This window comes from Haliaeetus albicilla, chromosome 13, assembly GCF_947461875.1.
Source record: "Haliaeetus albicilla chromosome 13, bHalAlb1.1, whole genome shotgun sequence".
NCBI classification, from domain to species: domain Eukaryota; kingdom Metazoa; phylum Chordata; class Aves; order Accipitriformes; family Accipitridae; genus Haliaeetus; species Haliaeetus albicilla.
Window position 1 is genome coordinate 28,997,615 of NC_091495.1, and position 19,040 is coordinate 29,016,654.

Sequence of the window (19,040 nt, forward strand, 5' to 3'; positions counted from 1 at the left end):
GTTAAACAAGCAATTGAAAGAAATTCATTCTGACCTTTCCTTTGTTCTCAAGAATGTGCCATCCTGCATCCAGCGAGCAAACTCTGCACACACATGAGGATCCCCTGACGGGTCTTTTCTGGATCTTCTGTGTCACTGTGGACCCATGTGAGCACATGGGAAATGTCATCCCAAGCAAATGCCAGCATTGCCCTCCTATCTGCTTTCTTTGCATGAGGCAAATGGTTACACAAGATAAAAGGCAAACAAACACTGGGGCTTGCCACCTGGAATTTCTGAGAGGCCTGATTTTGTGAGGAACGGAGGCTGCGATTATGCGGGCGTACCTTTAAATGGCAGCACCGGCATAAGCAGTTCCTGCATCTTGTTGCACCCAGCCACAAGCCACTCGTACCCGCACTTGCGCTGTGCCTTCAGCTGTGTCGGAAAAATTCTTTACCGCCACGTGGTGAGCTGGACTAGTGAATTGTTCTACATGTGAAACGACCATTTTATTTTTATTTATTTTTAACCTGGATCCATTTTCTGATCCAGCTCATTCCTTGGACCCTGAAAAAGCTACTTGGGCACAGCTGAGGAGGTGGTGGAAGAAAGAAGCATCACTGAAAATGAGATCTGTTCATGCCACTATTGGGGGGGGGGGGGTAATTATGCCAGTTATAATTCTGTAATATTTTGTTTTCAGCCAGAGGGCTGGGTTTTGCAATGCTCATTTCTCACTATTTCTTTTTCTTCCTGCTCTCTCCTGTTCCCACACTCAGCTCTTGGCTTCCTCAGCTGTGTGGACAGAGCAGTTTCTGGGGCTGCGCTGGCTCACAGAAATTATTTTAATCCACTGAATGAGTGAAGAACAAAGCAAAAAACCAGTGGTGAGTGTAGAGGATATTTGTTTTCCCTAATCGTGCAGGACAGAGCCTGACAGCATGCTACAGTCTGCTGGGGAGGGAAGGGAACCAGGCGAGAAGCTGGCTCAGTGCCTGGAGAGGGGGCTGGGAAGCCAGCCGCCAGCAACGGAGACCTCTCTCTTCTCACACCCGCAACTCCGCAGGGAGATCCCTGACTGCAGCCCGTCTGCTCAGGGAAGCTTTCTCGTAGCAGTCTTTCTTCCAGCTCCAGCCAGGCACGGATGCGTGAGCCGGCTGGGGAGCGTGCCAGTGGAGATGAGCAGTGGCAGCACGCAGGGGGCAGAGGGTGTTTTCTGTGTGTTTTCCCTGAACCACCCATGCCACAGCCCCAAGCGCATGAGCCCATCCATGGCAAGTCCAGTGGGTGCTGCAGGCACCCGTGTCTTTGCAGACACAGAGCAGAGGGGGCCCATGGAGCTGCAGTCACAGATTCTTCTCCTGTGCACTGATTTCCTCCAAATTATCTTTGTGTCGGTGACCTCAGATGCTGTAAAATAAGGCAGTAAGCATTGCAGTCATTTTTCATGAAAAATATCCACATCAGAAACAGCCTAATTTTACTACAGGCAGCATTAACTTTGGGGGCTGGTGTTGTTTCAAGACACTGCGTGTGCACGTGGTTTATGGCTGATTGTAAATTGGGAGTGAGCCGGAATTTCAGAAAGAAGACATGTTTGTCATGCAGGTAGTTTGAGTGCTACAGTTTAAGGCAGGCCAAGGTGAACGCAAGTTGTATTGCAAAGGCCTTCTGGGGATTGCTTGGGCTTGTACTAGAACATAATTTCTTTGAGTAACTATGATTTCATTTTTTGTGTGTGTGGCAGTTGCATATGGAGCTGCTAAAAGAAAAGGCAGCAAGATTTTATTGTACACTTGGTTTTTTTTTTAAAATTACTATGGGCTTAGATTGATGAATAGTACATAATCCCAGAGTGGCGGGACTCAGTCCTGGTATTTTTTAAAAAGGAGAGGGGTGTGTGTGAGGAGCGGAGGGCAATGTAAACAAAACAACTGATTCAAAGTTAAGGTATTACCATCGGAGATTTCCCTAAAAGTCCTTGAGTGTTCTCTCTTTAAAATAAGTCTGTATCATTAATCCTTCTGGGGCCAGGCAGACTTTTAAACTGCATTTCAAAGGCAATACTCCATAAAGAGCACAGAAATACTAAATAGTCTAGTTTGTGTTTTAATCATTCAGAGACATAGTAAAAATAACTTCGTGTCAAGTTGTGCATTCCTCTGCTTTTGTGCTTGTCCTCCTCTGAGTGCTGACAGGTCACGCTAATGGGGCTTCTGGAGCAACTCCAGAGTTTTTGCAATCAGGCAAGAAAAAAGCATGAAAATTCCTGGGGAGATGATCCTCTGCCTGGGTCGCTTGTGTCTGTCCAATATGAGACAGCTATTCCGCCACTTGTGAGCAGGGTATGGAAAACTGGATTTTTGTCTCGGTGGAATAAAAATTATTTTTATTCATGGGTGTACTTTGTGCTAAGGTTTGTAATTGAAAACAAATAAAGTGTCTATTGCAAAATGTAGGGAAGGAGACATCCACTTTATATATCTATACGTGTGCACAACATTCATATCCTAGTGAGCAAATTGTATTTTAAAAAATAGGATTGGGACCTAGGGTTAATAAAGGACCTTTTGTTGATCTTTCTGGCTTAGCACGTGATATTAACCGCATCTATATTGATCTGAAAACTCAGTTTAGCTGAAAGAATACAGCAGGTCTACGGCACAATGGCAAGTGCCACACATGCTGCCTCCCACCCGTGTGGTAGCCCCCCAGAGAGACCATGCAAGGTGCCGTGCAGGCTGCTCAAGCACCAGCTGTGCTCAAGTGTGCATGTGCTTGTGAGCTCTAGGTTCATGGTATGGACTAGTTAAGTCTGCTCTTGACTCTGGCTTGAGGCCACCCTCCAAAATGTATAGATCAAAACGTGTTATCTTTGTGTGCCAAGGGACTGTCAGCAGTGGGGTGAAGCAAAGAGGCCACAGCTCATATTCTCAGACTCCTTTTTAAAGGTCTCATTACTGGGAGTATTTGCTTGGGAATACACAGAATTAGGAGAGGGAAAAAAACCAGCGCTGTAGGCAAAGCGTATGGACATGGTGATGAGGAGAGTGAAGGGATGGCAAGAATGGGGCAAGCAGAGAAGAGCGTCTGTTCCTACTGTGGCCAGCTTGGTGGTGACGTGGGGAATGGTGGCTGGAAGATGGAGATTGGATGTGGTGCAGGAGCATTTGTCAGGTTCAAACTGCAAATATACAAGAGAGCTGCAAGCAGTGTTGCTTTCACTGGCCAAACTCATTTCATATACTAGTGCTTCCTTGTATCCTGGGGTCCCATCATCTTTGCGACCCCTCTACGACCTCCCCACTCCCTCATCCTACCAACAGCCCTGTGTAGCTCCCCCTGCCCCAATGTGCTCCCCCTTCCATCGCCTGCGGTGCCTCTACAGCCTGCACTTGACAAGCTCTGTGCTCCCAAAATGGGGAAGGAGAGGCACTGAAAAGCCCCTGTTCATCTCCTCCACCTTTAGAACTCTCCCATGCCTAGCAGAGGGTAGCAGAGCCCAGCCTGGCTCCATGACCCTTTCTCCCCAGGGCTCTGCACGATGCACAGTCCCAACACGTGCTGTCAGACCATGTATCTCCATTTGTCTCCATCCTCTTTGCTGCTGCAGCACTGTTTCCTACTGCCAGGGCTAATGAGGTCAGGGCTCTTGGTGCTTTTCTGATCCTTGCTCTGCCTGTTGTGAATCACCCGTCACTGTTGCTGCAGTTTCCCAGATACCTCGTTGTGGCTCTCAATCCTTACATCCTTCCCCTTTCCCATTTTTCTTTCTCTCTGGTTTTAAAAACACTATAGCAAAAGTTGTGAAGACAGAAGGCCAATTTTAGCCGTGGTACAAGCAAATGCAGCTTCTGTTTCTTGGGCGTTATGTTTGCTAACTCCAGAGTGAGTTTAGCCTGTAACTGGTGCTGTTGAAAACTGTTGCAGGCAGAATGTGCATGTTTGCTTTCAAGGCAGCTGTGATAATAGCAGCCTAAACAGTTGCTCTTTCTGGGTCGTCTTTACAAAGATGATTTACCATATCCACTAAAGAGGTGATTTGGCTCAGTGATGTTGCTTCTGTACCAGGACAACCTGGTAATATGCTAGACCGCTTGCAGGCTTTGGATCCAACGCCTCCTGGTGCACCTTCTGCAGACTGTTGCATAGACCTGGACCTGGAGGCCGAGCGGCAGCCCTGTGAGCCCTGGCCTCCCACAGTGCCCCCCGGAGAAGAGTCTCCCCGTTTGTGTAGCTGCCTGGTGACCTTGCCGGAGCAGCAGTAAAACCCACAGCTAGCATATGGTGCTGCAACGCAGGTGTGCCAAGATGCGCTTCTCGATGGCATACAGCTTTTCATGACACAGCGTATATGTGAGGAGCTCTTGGTTAAAGTGTCCTGCTAACAGCGTAGTGCTTTGACTCAAACACGTAGAAAAGGTCCTAGCCTTAAGCTCCTGTTCTTGAAGTCGAGCTTGCCCTGTAGCCTTCATGACACTGTTAGTGGAGTATCTGAGAGCGGGCAGCTGGGCCGAGCAGGACGTTGCAAGGCTAGAAATGGTAAAAGCCACTTGCTTGTGCCATCCTCCTTCTTTGGGATTACTTTGGGAACTGGATTTCTTTTAGAAAGGGATGAAAAGTCAGTCTTTTTGCAATACTGCTGACATCTTCTGTTTTCTTCCTCCATTACGAGACTAAGCAAGAGGCTAAGTGGCAGCCTGGCACCTCCTGGGGGCTGTGTTCCCACCATACGGAGAAGGCCCAGGCTCTCAACGGCCGGGTCCCCTCTGTGCTTCCCAGACTGCACCGGTCATCTCCCTTATACAGAGTGCAAAACTGTTCCACCTAGAAGAAAAAGTACGCAGAGAAACGTCTGTTACTTAAAGCATGCTTTGATCCCTACAGCGGTCTTTTTTTCCTGCAGAAAGAGGGCAATCTGGCTCAACCTTTAGAATGCACAATTTTATGGGACAAGAAAATCTACTTGAGTTTTAAGTGACAGGGCTGGTTTTCTCTAAGATCTCACCCTGCAGTTTAATCTTCACTGAAACAAAATTGTTAGATTTATTTTTTTAAAATCTGGCATCTGTATTAGCAATCAAGCTTACAAATTGTGCCTTGTGGTTGAACTCGGTAGACCCACAGCTTTGTGTAATTGAGACTGCAGCATGATAAAGAGTTCTGTTATGGCTTCACGTATTGATCCATCCAATTTAATTTCCTCATGGGACCTGGACCACGCTAGGGATGATGGATTGTGCTGAAGGCCAGATAAGCCTATTTTAACAAAACATCTCAAGGGCTTCTGGATCAGAGGCAATTATCAATACTGATGCATGTTTCCTTTCATCAAAAGGTAAGGGCTCATTAATAGGCTGCACAGCAGCTGCTGTTTGCAACACATGACTTTTTTTAATTGACTTGGAGATACTGTTTCCTCAGCCTTATGAGTTAGCTGTTTCCAGAAAGAAAAGAAATTGGGTTCCAGGTTTTGATTTTAATGGTATGTGTGATAGCAGTATCTCCTGCACTGCTATATTCACTATTTTGGTAATTGAAGCCTAGATTGTATTTTAGAGTGATAGTCCCCTCCCACTGCTTGTGCCCATGTCTGAACTGCCCACGCCCACAAATCCTGGTGTTTTACAACTTTTGAACTTTGTGTCAGGTTAGTGATGACATCTGCTATTTTTAATGTTAGTATTTCTGGTTAAATAGTCTCCTGCTGTAACTCTGGCAATCAGCTTTTTTGCTCAGCATCAGAAATTTCAAAAATGTTTTTAAACAGTGTTTATTTTAGGCTCTCAGTTATGAGAAGGAAGCTTATTGTTGCTTCCAACTGTTTTACCTTTCCTACACAAAAATCCTAACATTTCATTTATAAGCTATTTGATGTAGGTGTGTTGTGGGTGTTAAATTCATACTGCTATTTAATGTTGCAGATTGGATGTATGGAAAGAAAATATGATCAAGGCAAACCGCTATGTTAAACTTGATTTTAAACACAGTTTTCAGATAAGCAGCTAGAAGTTTAGCGCCTTACAGAATTGTTTTCCTTAGCTAGCAAGAGTTGCTTTTGTTTTGTTTATTCATCAGAAAACAATTTAAACCATTTAACACCTGCTCTAGTGTTTTCTGATTTCTTTTCCATTTCACACACATTATCTCATTAATTAGCACAGTTCTGCTCATTAATGCATGGATTGAAAGTCAGCAGCAACACGTTCCAAGGAAAATTGGAAAATACCATTTTTTCTAAGCATAGATGAATGTGGATAGGTGATACCTAGAAAAAAATTGGAAAGGTAACTGGGTTGCAGCAAATATAATTGTATAATGAAGCAAATTCTGTAATTTGCTCAAAATCCTATGTCACATGTTTGGTGCTTCATGAAAAGTGGTACCTTACCTGATTTTTCTTCTTTTCTTATGTCTGAACTTCTAGAATAATTTGTACAAGTGAGAAATACAATTTTCATAATAAAAAAGAAATATTTAGCACTGCTAACTGTTGCTTAAAATTACTAGTCAAGTGTTTCTTAGGAGGTCACAAATAGGAAGTTAGATGAAATGTATTTTAGTTCTCCAGGTATCCTGGAATTCTTTTGAAGTTGTAACTCATATCCAACCATTACTGGAATTCAAGGTACTGAATATCCCATGAATGTTTAATGGGAGATGGCTGGTACCATTACTGCCCTCCAGGCTGCTGTTTACTGTTGCTTCTCTTCCCCAGTTACTGTCATAACTAAAATGTGAAGATGAGTGGGTTACTTTAAACTACCTTTAGCAATGATTAATTCAGATTAATCACCTAACCTTACAAACACTGGAGCACTAAAAGAACAACAATGATATAAGAAATTCCTTAAACTCACCTAATATTAAGTATATTCTGGATTTAGTCCTGCAAACGTACTGATGGGGCCAGTTCAGACATTCCTGCTGATGGGATGGAGCCAATGTGCTTTTACCTGACAAGTAGCTCCTTTGATTTCGGTGGCCTATAATCCTTATTAAAACCGTGCAGTTCAAAGTGGTAGGTTGAATGTCACAGATTAGCAGGACTAAGAGCAGTTTTAGCATACTTTAGGCCTTTGCTTACCTCCTCACTCCTTAATTCTCCACCTGTGTTCCCCTTGTCGGGGTCTGCTCCATGCGACAGCCCACCGTAGGCTACCTGCTCGAACCAGTGCACAGGGCAAAGGAACAGAGGCTGCTTTTCAGGAAGGGGTTGTAACTGGGTTCATACTTTAAAGATCATTATTATAATATGTAGCAGGTTTGAGTTATAGAACAGACCTTTAAAAATAAATTATTTTGAGGAACATACAGTGCTGGAAGAAAATAGCAATTATGTGGTTCTAAAATGGAAGAAAAATAAGTAAACAGTATAATACATGGGAATGTTCCCTATACCTGCTTTTCTGGAATCTATGATAATTAAGGTCTTAAATAGTGGGACAGTAACACTGTTTATCATTGATTTTAAACCTTAATGGTATGTTTAATCACATCCCTCACCAGTTTTGGAAGCTGAGGCCCTGAAATGTGAAGTAGTTTCTTTTTTCAATAATGTAAATTATGTGATTTTAAACAGTGCTATTTATTATTTTATCCTTAAATCTCTAGGTGCTGAAGTGTTGTATATGAACATGTCAGCATATAATGAAGGTCGGCTTCAGTCATCTTTCTGGATTGTTGATAAACAGCACGTGTACATTGGAAGTGCCAGCCTAGACTGGAGATCACTGGGACAGGTAATTTAATTGAAAAAGTAATCCTATACCCTTTGAGGGTATAATGAGGAAAAAAAATAATGTTTTGAGGCCAGCAAGTGGAGATGGATAGCTTTCTTCTTCTGATAGTTTGCTGGCAAAAGTGCCAGCATCAAAAACTGTGCTGTCACGGTTTTCATGACTCTTCTGTGTTGGCAAAAAGTATATTACTATAAATTTTACTTCTTTTCATAGGAATAGCTTTCCTCAACAGTTATTCTTTGGGTTAAATTTCAAAATTTTGATTGCCTTTATTGATTTCTGTGGTGATTTTGTTGTTTCAAGATTGTAAGTTGTAGTTTACTTATTAAAAAAAAAAGTGAGCAAACCTGTTGGAAAACAAAGTGCTATGGAAACTCCGTGGTAATATCATAAGCATGACCTAGTCCCTCTCATCTGCCATCTAAATAAGGAAAAGCAAAATTTGGAAAATCTTCCAAATGCATAGTAGTTATTATCCTGAAATACCCACTGTCTTTGGGGAGGGAGAGATTTATGGGTACAGAAAGTCAAATAGCATAATGTTTCTGAAGGCTGTACGTATTAGAGAGAATTACGTATTTTGATTCCTCATGAACATGAGAGTTGAGAGGCTGAGGCCTCTGCCAACAACCAGTATTGGGGACTCTCCACAGTCTATGATGGTTTTTAAGAAGTAATTCATCAGTAATGCAGCTTCTTGTAGGTATCTGTAGCTTTTTTCTTTTGGCAACAGTCTCAGGATTATTAATGGATGTCACGTTCACTTTTGTTACATACCACTGACTGTGTGAGGCTGCTGTTGGTCATACTTACGGAGTGGAACCTGTGCTTTTAGATCTTAGTAACTGAAATGCACAATAGAGGTGAAAAAAGAAGCAGTCCTGGGTAGTTACCAGTTGCAGCAAAAAGCTTCCATTCTAAATATGAGCAGAATCTCAGAAACACATGGATAATTTTGAATATAGGTTCTAATGATTTTGTAAAGAAGGTGGCATGTGTTGGTTGTGTTGAAGTTTTAAGGTTTCTTTTGAGCAAAGAAACTGAAAGTCTGAATAAAAACAAAGCAACCATTTTAGTAAAGAAAGAGTGAATAAATACATTTTTGCTGTTCCTATGTGTATTCATTTATTTAAAAGGAAACTTTGAATGTTTACAAAGGAATATGGAAAACTGGTAGAAAAGAGGATGTTGCTAGCAAACCAGAGAAAGTCTTGGCCGAGAGGATGTTGTATTTTTAGTCAATGTAAGAACATACAGTTTGGGCTTTTGGGCAGTTTAGGAATTAAATGTTTATACCTTGTCTGTGCCTCATGAGCTAAACTGCTTGCATGTCATAACAAAATAGCTCTTCACAGAACTATTGAGCTTATAAATAGTTTGGCTTTGAAGCCTCTTCTAATTGGGGTTTGAGTACTGGTGAAAATAATAAATGCAGAGGAAAGAAGCACATCTACCATACAAATTATTCTATTATTATATTTAATGTTTGTGTTTGTGATCTTCATCACAGACGCTACAATTCCTTATAGATTTGGTCTTCTCATACTGAAGTAAATCTTAACTCTTGTAACCTACCTATGTTAAACTTTGATGCCAGTTCTTTGTGGGCCAGTGTTTCAAATGTGATTCCTCAGTGTTAATTTTATCATTGTCTTTTCTGCATGCATTTGGAATTTTTTTCATCTTATTGTCGTATAACAGTATATTTTTATATGTAGTGACAAAATGAAGCTCAGAAGAATATTTGTACAGAGCAAAAAGAAATCTTTCTGAATTGCAGTTAAAGAGAATCTGCTTTCAATTAGTTGAGAAATGTACGCTGGGGTTTCAGAAGAGCCGAAGGAAATTAGATTCCTGGCTCCTGTTGACATCAGATATGAGTATCCAGTTCCCTTACCCTGGAGTTACAGGTTAATAAATCAGGGCAACTGGCAAAGACATCTGATATGCAGTCCTGAAATAATAATCTGTCTTGAACTTTTCACATAAGAGGCAAAATATGCACAGAACTCTTGTCATTTTATTCTGAGTGTTTTCCTCAAGGACAATGCTTTGCACACACATAGGACCTAATCTTAAAACGCACAGTGAGCCAAACCCTCACTGGGGAAACACATCTCCCACAGGTTCTCATTATCAGAGTCCCAGTGTAGCTGCAAATGAGGGATTAGGTCCCCCTTCCCCTTCCCCTAAATGAGTAAGGATGGAGTTTAACTGGGAAATAGCGGAGCAGCTAGTGCCAGACCTGTCCAGACCCATGCCCTTGCCCTTGCACTGCCTGCAGTAGCGGGGTAGGGCTTCTGCAGTTTTGCAGCGGGAGGCAGGGAGCTTGCTGCAGATGCCACTGCGTCTTTCCTGCTACATCCTCGTTTACCTGCAGGGAAAGGACTCTGAAAAGGCAGACTGGGCTGTTGATTAGCCACATATGGTCTCTTTAAAAGCTCATGCAACTTTTAGAGTAACAGAACGTGTGGTTACTGAATCAGCAAACCACTTTGGACAGTATTGCTAGATCTTGACAGCAAATCACAGAATAAAGTAGGTCTGTGCTATTCTAGAAACATATGGTACTTTGGCCTATCAAGCACAGCAGTTGTCTTCTCACTTAAACAAAACATCCAGTATGAGTCAGTCACCTTGTAGCTAACAATGTCTTGTTATGCAGCAGCACAGTTCCAGTGTAAATTATGTAAGTGCATCTAGTTACGCACCTAATAATATCTAAAATGCAATGAAAAGCTTAGATTTTAACTGTGCATCACTGTCATATCTTTTCACATGCCTTCCCCTGTCTTTTCTACGTGCATGTTTATTGCTTCCTCTGTACTGAACCTTTGCGTATGTTCAGGCCAGCACACTGCATAATTCATACAGGAGTACCTACCTGCTTCACTGGTGTGGCAGTTGCACTAGAGATGCAGCAGGTCTCTACAGTATTTCACCCTGGGCTATAGTCCCAGAGCCTTCCTACCTCTTGCTTGCTAGGGGCCTGAAGATGTAGAAACACTTCTGTGACATAGCAGTACAGAGCATTTAACATACAACAGCTCAGCATGCTAGAGAATATTTATACAAGGTTGCTGTGGTAGATATAACTGGATTTTATTGCTATTTTGTCCCTTTGCAGGGGGATAAAAAAAAAAAAGGTGTGTTAGCATAAATCTTCTCTTGGAAACCTGAGTCTAAAGCTGAAACAGTAATTTAACAGCTCCTTAGAAACAACATCAGGACTTATGTGTCCAAAGGTGTCAGCTTTGTTTTTACAATCTTTTTGGAGAATTCTTCTCTACTTTTATAAGCTGGACACTAGAAATCAATCTCATATGAGGCTTACTGAGTTTTGTTGCCATTTTCTTGACTTGCCAACACTGATAAGAAGCAATACAAGTATTTCCTTTAAAAGTAAATTTTCTGCATCAAGGAGAGATTTTTGTATGCTGCATATATTACTTAGGGAATAACCTTTATAGTTGCATATATCCTTGTGCCTTCGCTGTCAAAGTTTTAATACTTGCCAGAGTCTCAGCTTTGAAATTACGGGCAAGGCTGACAGCACTTCATTACTTTTCAAGGAAAACTGTGTTTCAGTTAGGTTGCAGGTTTGCCAAAACTCTAATAGTTTTGGCTGAAATCATCTATGCCAGCTATCTGCTTCAGTCTGAAATCAAACCCCACAGGCAAATGAAAAATACTGTTTAGACTCCGTAAAACACTCTGTAAAAAATTAGATTTTTTTTATTCATAGTGAAATATTTTGATCTTTTGGTCTAGATTTTGTGTCAGGGATGCATCTTTTTCTGTTCTGATCAATATATGGCAAATATTGCCCAATTACATAACCTATTGAAAATTCTGGGTTATGAACAGCCAGAGTTTTTACCACTTTCTTAGACAGGTACCGCTTTCTTGGATATAGTAAGCAGCGTACAATTTTATCAGTGAAATAATCCTTCTACTGATATAGTTTCTTTCTGGTAAATTTTTATAAACTGATAAAATGGTGCCAAAACTGTATAAACAAGTCTTATAGGTCTACCAGCTTGATGAAAGACATCTGGAGAGATGGTCTCTTGTTCTTTGTAGTGCCATTCTGCCTTCAAAATGTGGTTTTGGGGGGGTACTAGAAAAGGAAAACTATGAAGATGAGAATTTAAATCACATTTTCTCCTTCTTATTTCATATAGAAGATCTATGTGATCAGCTGTATAACTTCCATCTTCCACTTCACTGACATGCATTCGGTAATGGGTGCAATTGATAAAGTACGTTCCCGTGCTCTCACCTACTAAGAAGTTAGTCTTGTAACCATTGAACAAGCCAAGCACCATCTTTGGGCCATAGCTGTGCAACCTACTTCAGTACATGCTTAAGATAATGACATGTTGAAGTCTATTTTTATTCAGCAAAATACGTGCATCTATGTTAAAATGTTTGGCTGAAAAAGGATTCGCTCAAACAGGCCTAAAATTAGGTAAATATACTGATTAATTTTTGCCTATGTTTTGAACTAATAACAATCGAGGCGGCCACGTTGTATTCTAGTTTCTAGTTCCTTGACCAGGTAGCTTATTAATGTCCTTAAATAAAATAAATCAGTTATATAAAACTGTTATAATTCATAACATTAATGCAGAGCCAGAGCTAACAAAAAGCGTCATATATTTCTTTTGTTCCATGACTCCCTCCAATAGTTCCAGCAAAGCCTGAAAATGCTTTTAGCTCCTTAATTCTGTTAAGAAGCGTGAGGTTTGTAGTACAGACAGAACCTTTAATCAGCTCAAGAAACAATTTTGGAGCTCTTCATACTAACATTTTTGGAAAAGTTTTATTCAGACATGAATAATTGAATTCAGTGAGCAAACAACTGTAATGGATTAGTTGAACCACTTCAGAAAAATACATTTATGTGCAACAAATAATCAGCCCTTGGGAAATTCTATTACTGAAAATTATTGAAACAACTAAAGCTAATCCGATTGTCTTCACTGGAAGTGGAATCAGGCTAATATTAAATACTCTTGTAGGCAAAAAAAATAGCTTAAATAATGAATACTAACAGGTAGCAGGTAGTTGGGTGTATGTGTGGGGGTTAGTGTCCGAATTTGAACGTTCAAGGTCTCAAGCAGGAGCCTGCTGCTTCCTCCCTGTAATTGGTGGAGCCTGACTGTAAACACGCGGACTAAATGAAAGTGGCGTGTCTGGAGTCCTCCCGTTACTGAAGAGACGTGAGACAGAACCACCAGTTAGGAGGCTGCTCACGCCTTGTGCTTATGCACGGAAACTGTTTAGACTGAGGGAATAGTGAGTCTTGGCGTGCCAGAAAATAAGGGGTGCCGCAAAGAAGCGGTCTTGGAAAAAGGAAGGGGACCTGAACAGAAGGTGAAGTTCCTGGCTGGAGGAAAGATCCTGGAAGTGGAGGAGATCCTGGAGATCAGGGAACTGTGAGGAGATGGAAGCCAGGGAATGCACCAAGGACACTGGCTGGTGATGCCCGAGACAGGTAACGGTGAGCAGCCATGCAGCAGGGACCGACCCGACTTTTTGCCCTAGCATCCTGGGCCAGCAGCCACCTCCTTGCAGGGGTGGAAGGTGTGGATGGAAAGTGTGAAAGATAATCAAGTAGTTGCAAAAGCTCTCATCTTGTTCATTCTTAAACAAACCCCAATATCCAGATCCAGTACGGGTAGTCACTTACTCTATCTTGCCTGTGACATCTTAAAAGAATTATCTCAAAAAGTCCTACTTAAATTTTGGCTCAGCTGATGTCGAGGAAAAGTTCCTAAGCAGACCCATGATTTTCTCTCTTAGTTAGCTGTGTAAAAACTGCTAGCAGAGGATTTTTCTTTTTAAGATGCCTCTCAAGTCCATATATTTTTCTGGATTGTTCATTCTTCTGATTTATTTTTTTTAATTCAGACTGGTTTAAGCTGAATGGCTGTAAGATGTTATTTTTTAAGGACAAAACCCCAACCATGTGAACTTGCTCTCATTTTCCCATTTATTTTACATGTCTGTTGGATTCTTTGTGTGATCTGTTTCATCAATACAAAGTAAGACTTCAGAAAGACATTTGATTTCTCTTCTTAAAAATCCATCAGTTGGAGGACTGGAAAAATAATACCTGATGTCTTCACCTATGTATTTATTTATGAAGACATACTGATTTTTGGTAAATTAGGCTTGGTCTTATAAGTAGAATTTTTTGACCTTGCTTCATTCATGAAATAAATTTGGGCAGTCTTTTGAATAGTGGAAGTTTATCTAATCATCTGTGTTGCAAAGGATCAATGATTTGTTCTTGCTGACTCTTGGTAGTGCCTTGGAGCACTTTCTAAAGTGTCCCATGTGACGGCTGGCTATCTGACAGGACTACTAAACAACAGTGTTTCCTTTCCAGGCAGTTTCCTCTCCATCCTCCTCTTACTCTCTTGTTGTAAGTTACAAGTTAAAAACTGCTGATTGTATCTACATAATTTAAGGTAATTAGAAAATTAGATAAACTGTCCCAACACTGTTTATCAGGCTGGAAACAGCGACCTGTTTTATCTGAGGAGTTAGATTTTTAATTGATGCACTAAGATGTTAAATAAATGTGCAAGAGTGCCAAAATACTGTAGAAGGTGAGACGTGTGACAGTGTGTGAATGAGAAACTCTCTGTGGACTACTTTTTCATTATGATTATTATTATGTAAAACATACTTGTCTCTTTAGGATTGACTCCTACAGTACATGAAAGTTGTAGCAATTATGAATTATCAATTACATTTAAAGAATAAGAAATAAGTTGCCCAATTCATTTACTCTCTTAATAATTCAGTTGAATCAACAGTCAAATTAGCTATGTGAGATGTTGAGAGCTATGAGGATTATTCAAAAAAGGTTTATTAAGCATCTGTAGATACAGTAGATAAAGTTATGTTTTTTATGATAAATATGAATAAACTAGCACTTACTTACAGTGAAAGTATATTGGATTCTGGATTTTCTGAAATTAAGAACCTATAGACATTAGAAAAAAAAAGGGGGGGGGACCCCAACCAAAAAACACAGTTGGTCAAAAGATATACTTATTGCCTGTGTCAATTTTAAGTAAAAACTGATGAGCCAGTATTTTATTTGTTTTAGTATGAGTTAGTTTTTTGGACTTAGCTACAGGAAGGCTTGCAGCAGGACGGCTCCAGGAGCACTTGGAATGTTGCTGCGTGTATTGCCTGTTACCACCAGACAGGACAGAACTGGATTGAGAGATACTGGGGGTTTCAATTTAGTTGCTCAGGCTCTCCTCCTTACAGCATAGAAAAAAGATGACAAAAGCAGCAGTTAGAATTCTTCTCTACCACCTTCTCCTCCTCTTGGTCTCCTGTGACAAAAAGACTGATAAAACCTAACCTGTTTTTCTTCCTATTTGGAGATAACAAGAGTTGGGAGATGAATGTGGTATCTCAGGTATTGAGAGCTGTATCTAAAAGGGCAGTCTGGGGGAAATTTGGGATTATGGGAATATTGGAGGAGTAACCTTTTGATTGCTTGTGGGGAGTAAAAGCAATTGGAAGGAATCCATGTGGTTCTTTACTCAAAAGTCTCACCCCAATTATATTGAGGAGATGCATGTGGAGGAGTCACAGCTCAAAGGCCGCACTTGGAGAGTGACAAAACTCATCCTGGGATTATTCCTTCTTCTCTTGGTCTCCATTTCTGGGGACACAGATCCAAATCAAAACTTTCCCAAAATTCAGGAAGCCCTGGAATGCTGCCAGGAGCAAATGCAACCCATGCTTCTTTTTATGTATCTGTCTCAGGGAAAGGGGAACGATAATTTCCTCAAAGTATACCCTTGAACACTGTAGTTTCTATTTATTTGTGTGATCAAAATTGTCTTCCCATAAAACCAATATGTAATAAATACAGGACTTCTATATACCTCAAACTACATCATGATGATCTCATTTGTTTCCAGTTTCCCCAAAATCTTGCTATAGCGGAGCCACTTCTTCAAACTGATCACTGAGACAGGATCAGCACATTTGCAAATTCTGTTAATGACAGTTGCATCCTGTCTTTACAGAACTGCATAGAGCAAAAAGCACACTATAATCAGTCTTTTTTTTTGAACTTTTATCTAAATGAGTCTCTTGAAGTTATGTAATGGCATGTCTGGTCCTTTTGAGATAAGATACTTTGACAGTTAGTGGAATTACATCTTTTCGCTCAAGCAAAAGTTGTATTGAGAGTTTCCATTTGATATAATGTTGTTCTAATATGAACTACAGTTATGTCCCTAATGTGCACTTTAGACCATTGCCAATCTTTGCCAGCTTCTTCTAATAATTTGCTTAATTTTCTTACTGTCCCAGTGGTGTTCAGTATCATATCGCCATTAGTAAACTGAGCAGTCTCAAGCGTCCTATAACATGAAACAAGGCTCTTTCAACTTCGTCATCTGCCAAGGTTCAATCAAGCTCAGAAGGTTAAACTTTAGACCAAAAATACACACAACATAATACCAGTATATTCTATCTGAATTCATATTTCTGTCTTAAATAATATCTCATATACAACAGAAAACATCTGCTTCTAAAAAGCTGTGATATATTGTTAGCCGTGTGTTCAATCGTTAAAAAAACTCATGCTGCTAATCTGATTTATTTCAATGGGATTACTTCCAGAACTAGCTAATATTATAAAGATAACATGAAAGTGCAACCCAGATCTTCAAGCATAGGCGAATGAGTCAAGAAGTGAAGAAAACAGGTCTAAGTAGATATTACAGAGCCGTATTGACAATTAAATACCTTTTTTTGTGTTCTTATTTCTTGCTGCGCAGAAAGCTAGTTGTATTGTTAAAACTCTGCTGTGATGCTATTACAGCTTGTCCTTCAAAAGACAGGCTGAAAATATATTTGTTATTTTCACTAAGAGCTTTTGGCTAGGGTGTCCATCTTTGACCAAATCTAGAGCAGTTTGGTGATTGTTACCTGTCTCCAAAACAGCAGGTGTAAAGTTCCTAATTTTGGAAGTCTGATGTTTTGTTTTATTCTTTAACAGAGACAGGCAGATCCAGTAAATCAGGACAGTCAGTATTGTCCATTAGGCTTACTCTGCTTGAAATTTATTATCTGACCATCTAGTATTTACAAATGAATCTCAGTGAAGCAAATGGGCTGTTTGTCTCTGGCTAGCATTGCTGTGCGCTGCTAAAGGAGGGTTGGTTAAAGCCAGATGGGAACAGGGGTAACGTGGCTGCTCCGCTTGTGTTCTGCATGTACTTCTGTTACTGCCTCTTGGTTCCTCCTTACTCCTGTGGGCTCCTGGTTTTGTGATCTCGTGATTGAAAACAGCATGGGGCTGTATATTCACCTTGCACTTGGAGCCAAAAAGACTTCTCATGCCTCCCCAGCTTGACTAGTTTCTCTAGATGCAGAGCCAATTCCCAGCTCCGAGGTGCTAGGAAGCTATTCCTGTTTATCATACTTCTCCCACTGTTGTGCTCTGTTCTCACATGCATCATCCGCATTGTGTGTTTGTATTTAGAGTAAGAGAGGGAAAAATACAGCTTGCTGCATATTTTATTTGATTTCTGTTGGCTGTAGGAATGTGCTCATTACTCTGACTTCTGAAATTACAGATCTATTTTCTTCTCATCATTTTTTTTTTCAGTTGGTGTGAAAGTTCTGTAGAACAGGTTTACCTACCACTGGAGTAATCAGTAATAAATTGTAAATCAATACATAATAAGCCTGCAGAGCAAAATGATGGAATATCTGGTTTGAACAGATAAACTCACTTCTTTCCAAAGTAGCATGGGATATTCAGGTAGTTGGATCTCCACAATCCAAAGGAAAGGAGAAAGTTCTTTCTCCAGTAAAACTAACCTCTCAATCCTTTGCCAGCTTTTTAATACTTGCTATGCCATCACTACATCTTAAATAATTAAGAGTCATAGAAGATGTTGCAAAGAGTGTAGTGTGTCTGGTTCTGGTTTATGAGTCGTCCCTCAGATACCTGACAAATATCAGTGCGTTCAGATTATCAGACTCGAGAGTTTTGGGTGGGTTCTGGAAGTGTTTAGGGAACTGGAGGCACACAGGAATTTGGTGGCAGAACACACACTGTACACCACTGCACAGAGGATAGAAAATCATCCATACAAGTGTGTGCAAAACCAGAGACAGCTTTAAAGACCCCTGCTGCTCTCTTGAAGCAAACAGGTAGGCACTGTGGTGAATAGGCAGCACTGGTGAGATGTGCCTGCATGAGTCCATGGCCTAGAGATAAGACTCAGTAGCCTAACAGTTAAGTTATTGAAATTTGTAAAAACTGTTTGAGACGATCTCCCAGAAACTGCATCACATAGTGTACCAGGCAGCTGTCATGCCTTCAAAAAAAAAAAAAAAATTAAAAAAAAAAAGGCATTGGTCACAGTGATGCGAATGGTTTCCAGGCACACCTCTGTAAGGCCTGTCTGCAGTGATCAGTAAAGCAGAAGGACTTGATTTGGATTTATAGATCCTCCAACCAATTACACTTTTAAGTCCTGTAGTTTCATTTGTGTCATATTCATTAAGAAACCCTGAAATAGTAAGACATGCTGAGACAGCAATGTGTATTAATGCAGGGGCTGCACTAGAATGGTTTTATGGTTTCTTCACCAGAGCCGGCTTGCAGACAGCCTGCACAAAGTGGAGGCAGCAGAACTTGACCTTGTTTGCACCCATCTGTCCTGCCCAACTGCTGTTCTCAAGTCCAAGCCAGACTGCATGGACGGGGCAAAAGTGTCTGTGCTGCACTTCTGTGCCAGAGCCCACCGCCGAGTTCAGCAGCAAAGGGATAGGCGTGCCTGCAGAGTCAGAGCTCTTAAGACCAGTGGGGCCTTTTGCAATCATAGAATCATTTAGGTTGAAAAAGACTCTTAAGATCATGAGTCCAACCGTTAATCATGTTGTTTGTCCTAGACAACAATACAGGCCATATAGTCTGATCCAGGGATTCCAGCATCTGGCTCAGCAGCTGGTGGTAGAGTCTTAAATAATCAGTAAACTTACATGGACGTAAGAAAGGCAGTGAACCCACCACTTCCCCAAAAATGTGATTTATGTTGTGCTGAAAGAAGACTTGTTCATTAAAACCCAGCTGAATCTCTGAGGGGGAGCTAATGCACCGCAGTCTATTCTGTCATCTCCCACAAGAACTTGCTGGCAACTAATCTTGGTCAGTGATGTTAATGAATGGAGGCAGATTCCTCTCAGAAGGATTTAGTTATTAGCATACCCCATCAGATCAGCCTTGTTCAACTAAACAATTAAAATAACAACATT

The 19,040-nt window shown here is 40.8% G+C and overlaps 1 protein-coding gene across 11 annotated transcripts in view; it reads left to right on the forward strand.

Moving 5' to 3' along the window:
• PLD5 (phospholipase D family member 5) overlaps positions 1-19,040 on the forward strand; it is a 202,686-nt gene that overhangs the window by 146,763 nt on the left and 36,883 nt on the right. For all 11 annotated transcript variants that reach the window (XM_069800629.1, XM_069800627.1, XM_069800632.1 and 8 more), the window contains one exon: positions 7,597-7,724. In XM_069800629.1, coding sequence (XP_069656730.1) covers positions 7,597-7,724 — 128 coding nt within the window. The remainder of the gene's footprint in view (positions 1-7,596; positions 7,725-19,040) is intronic.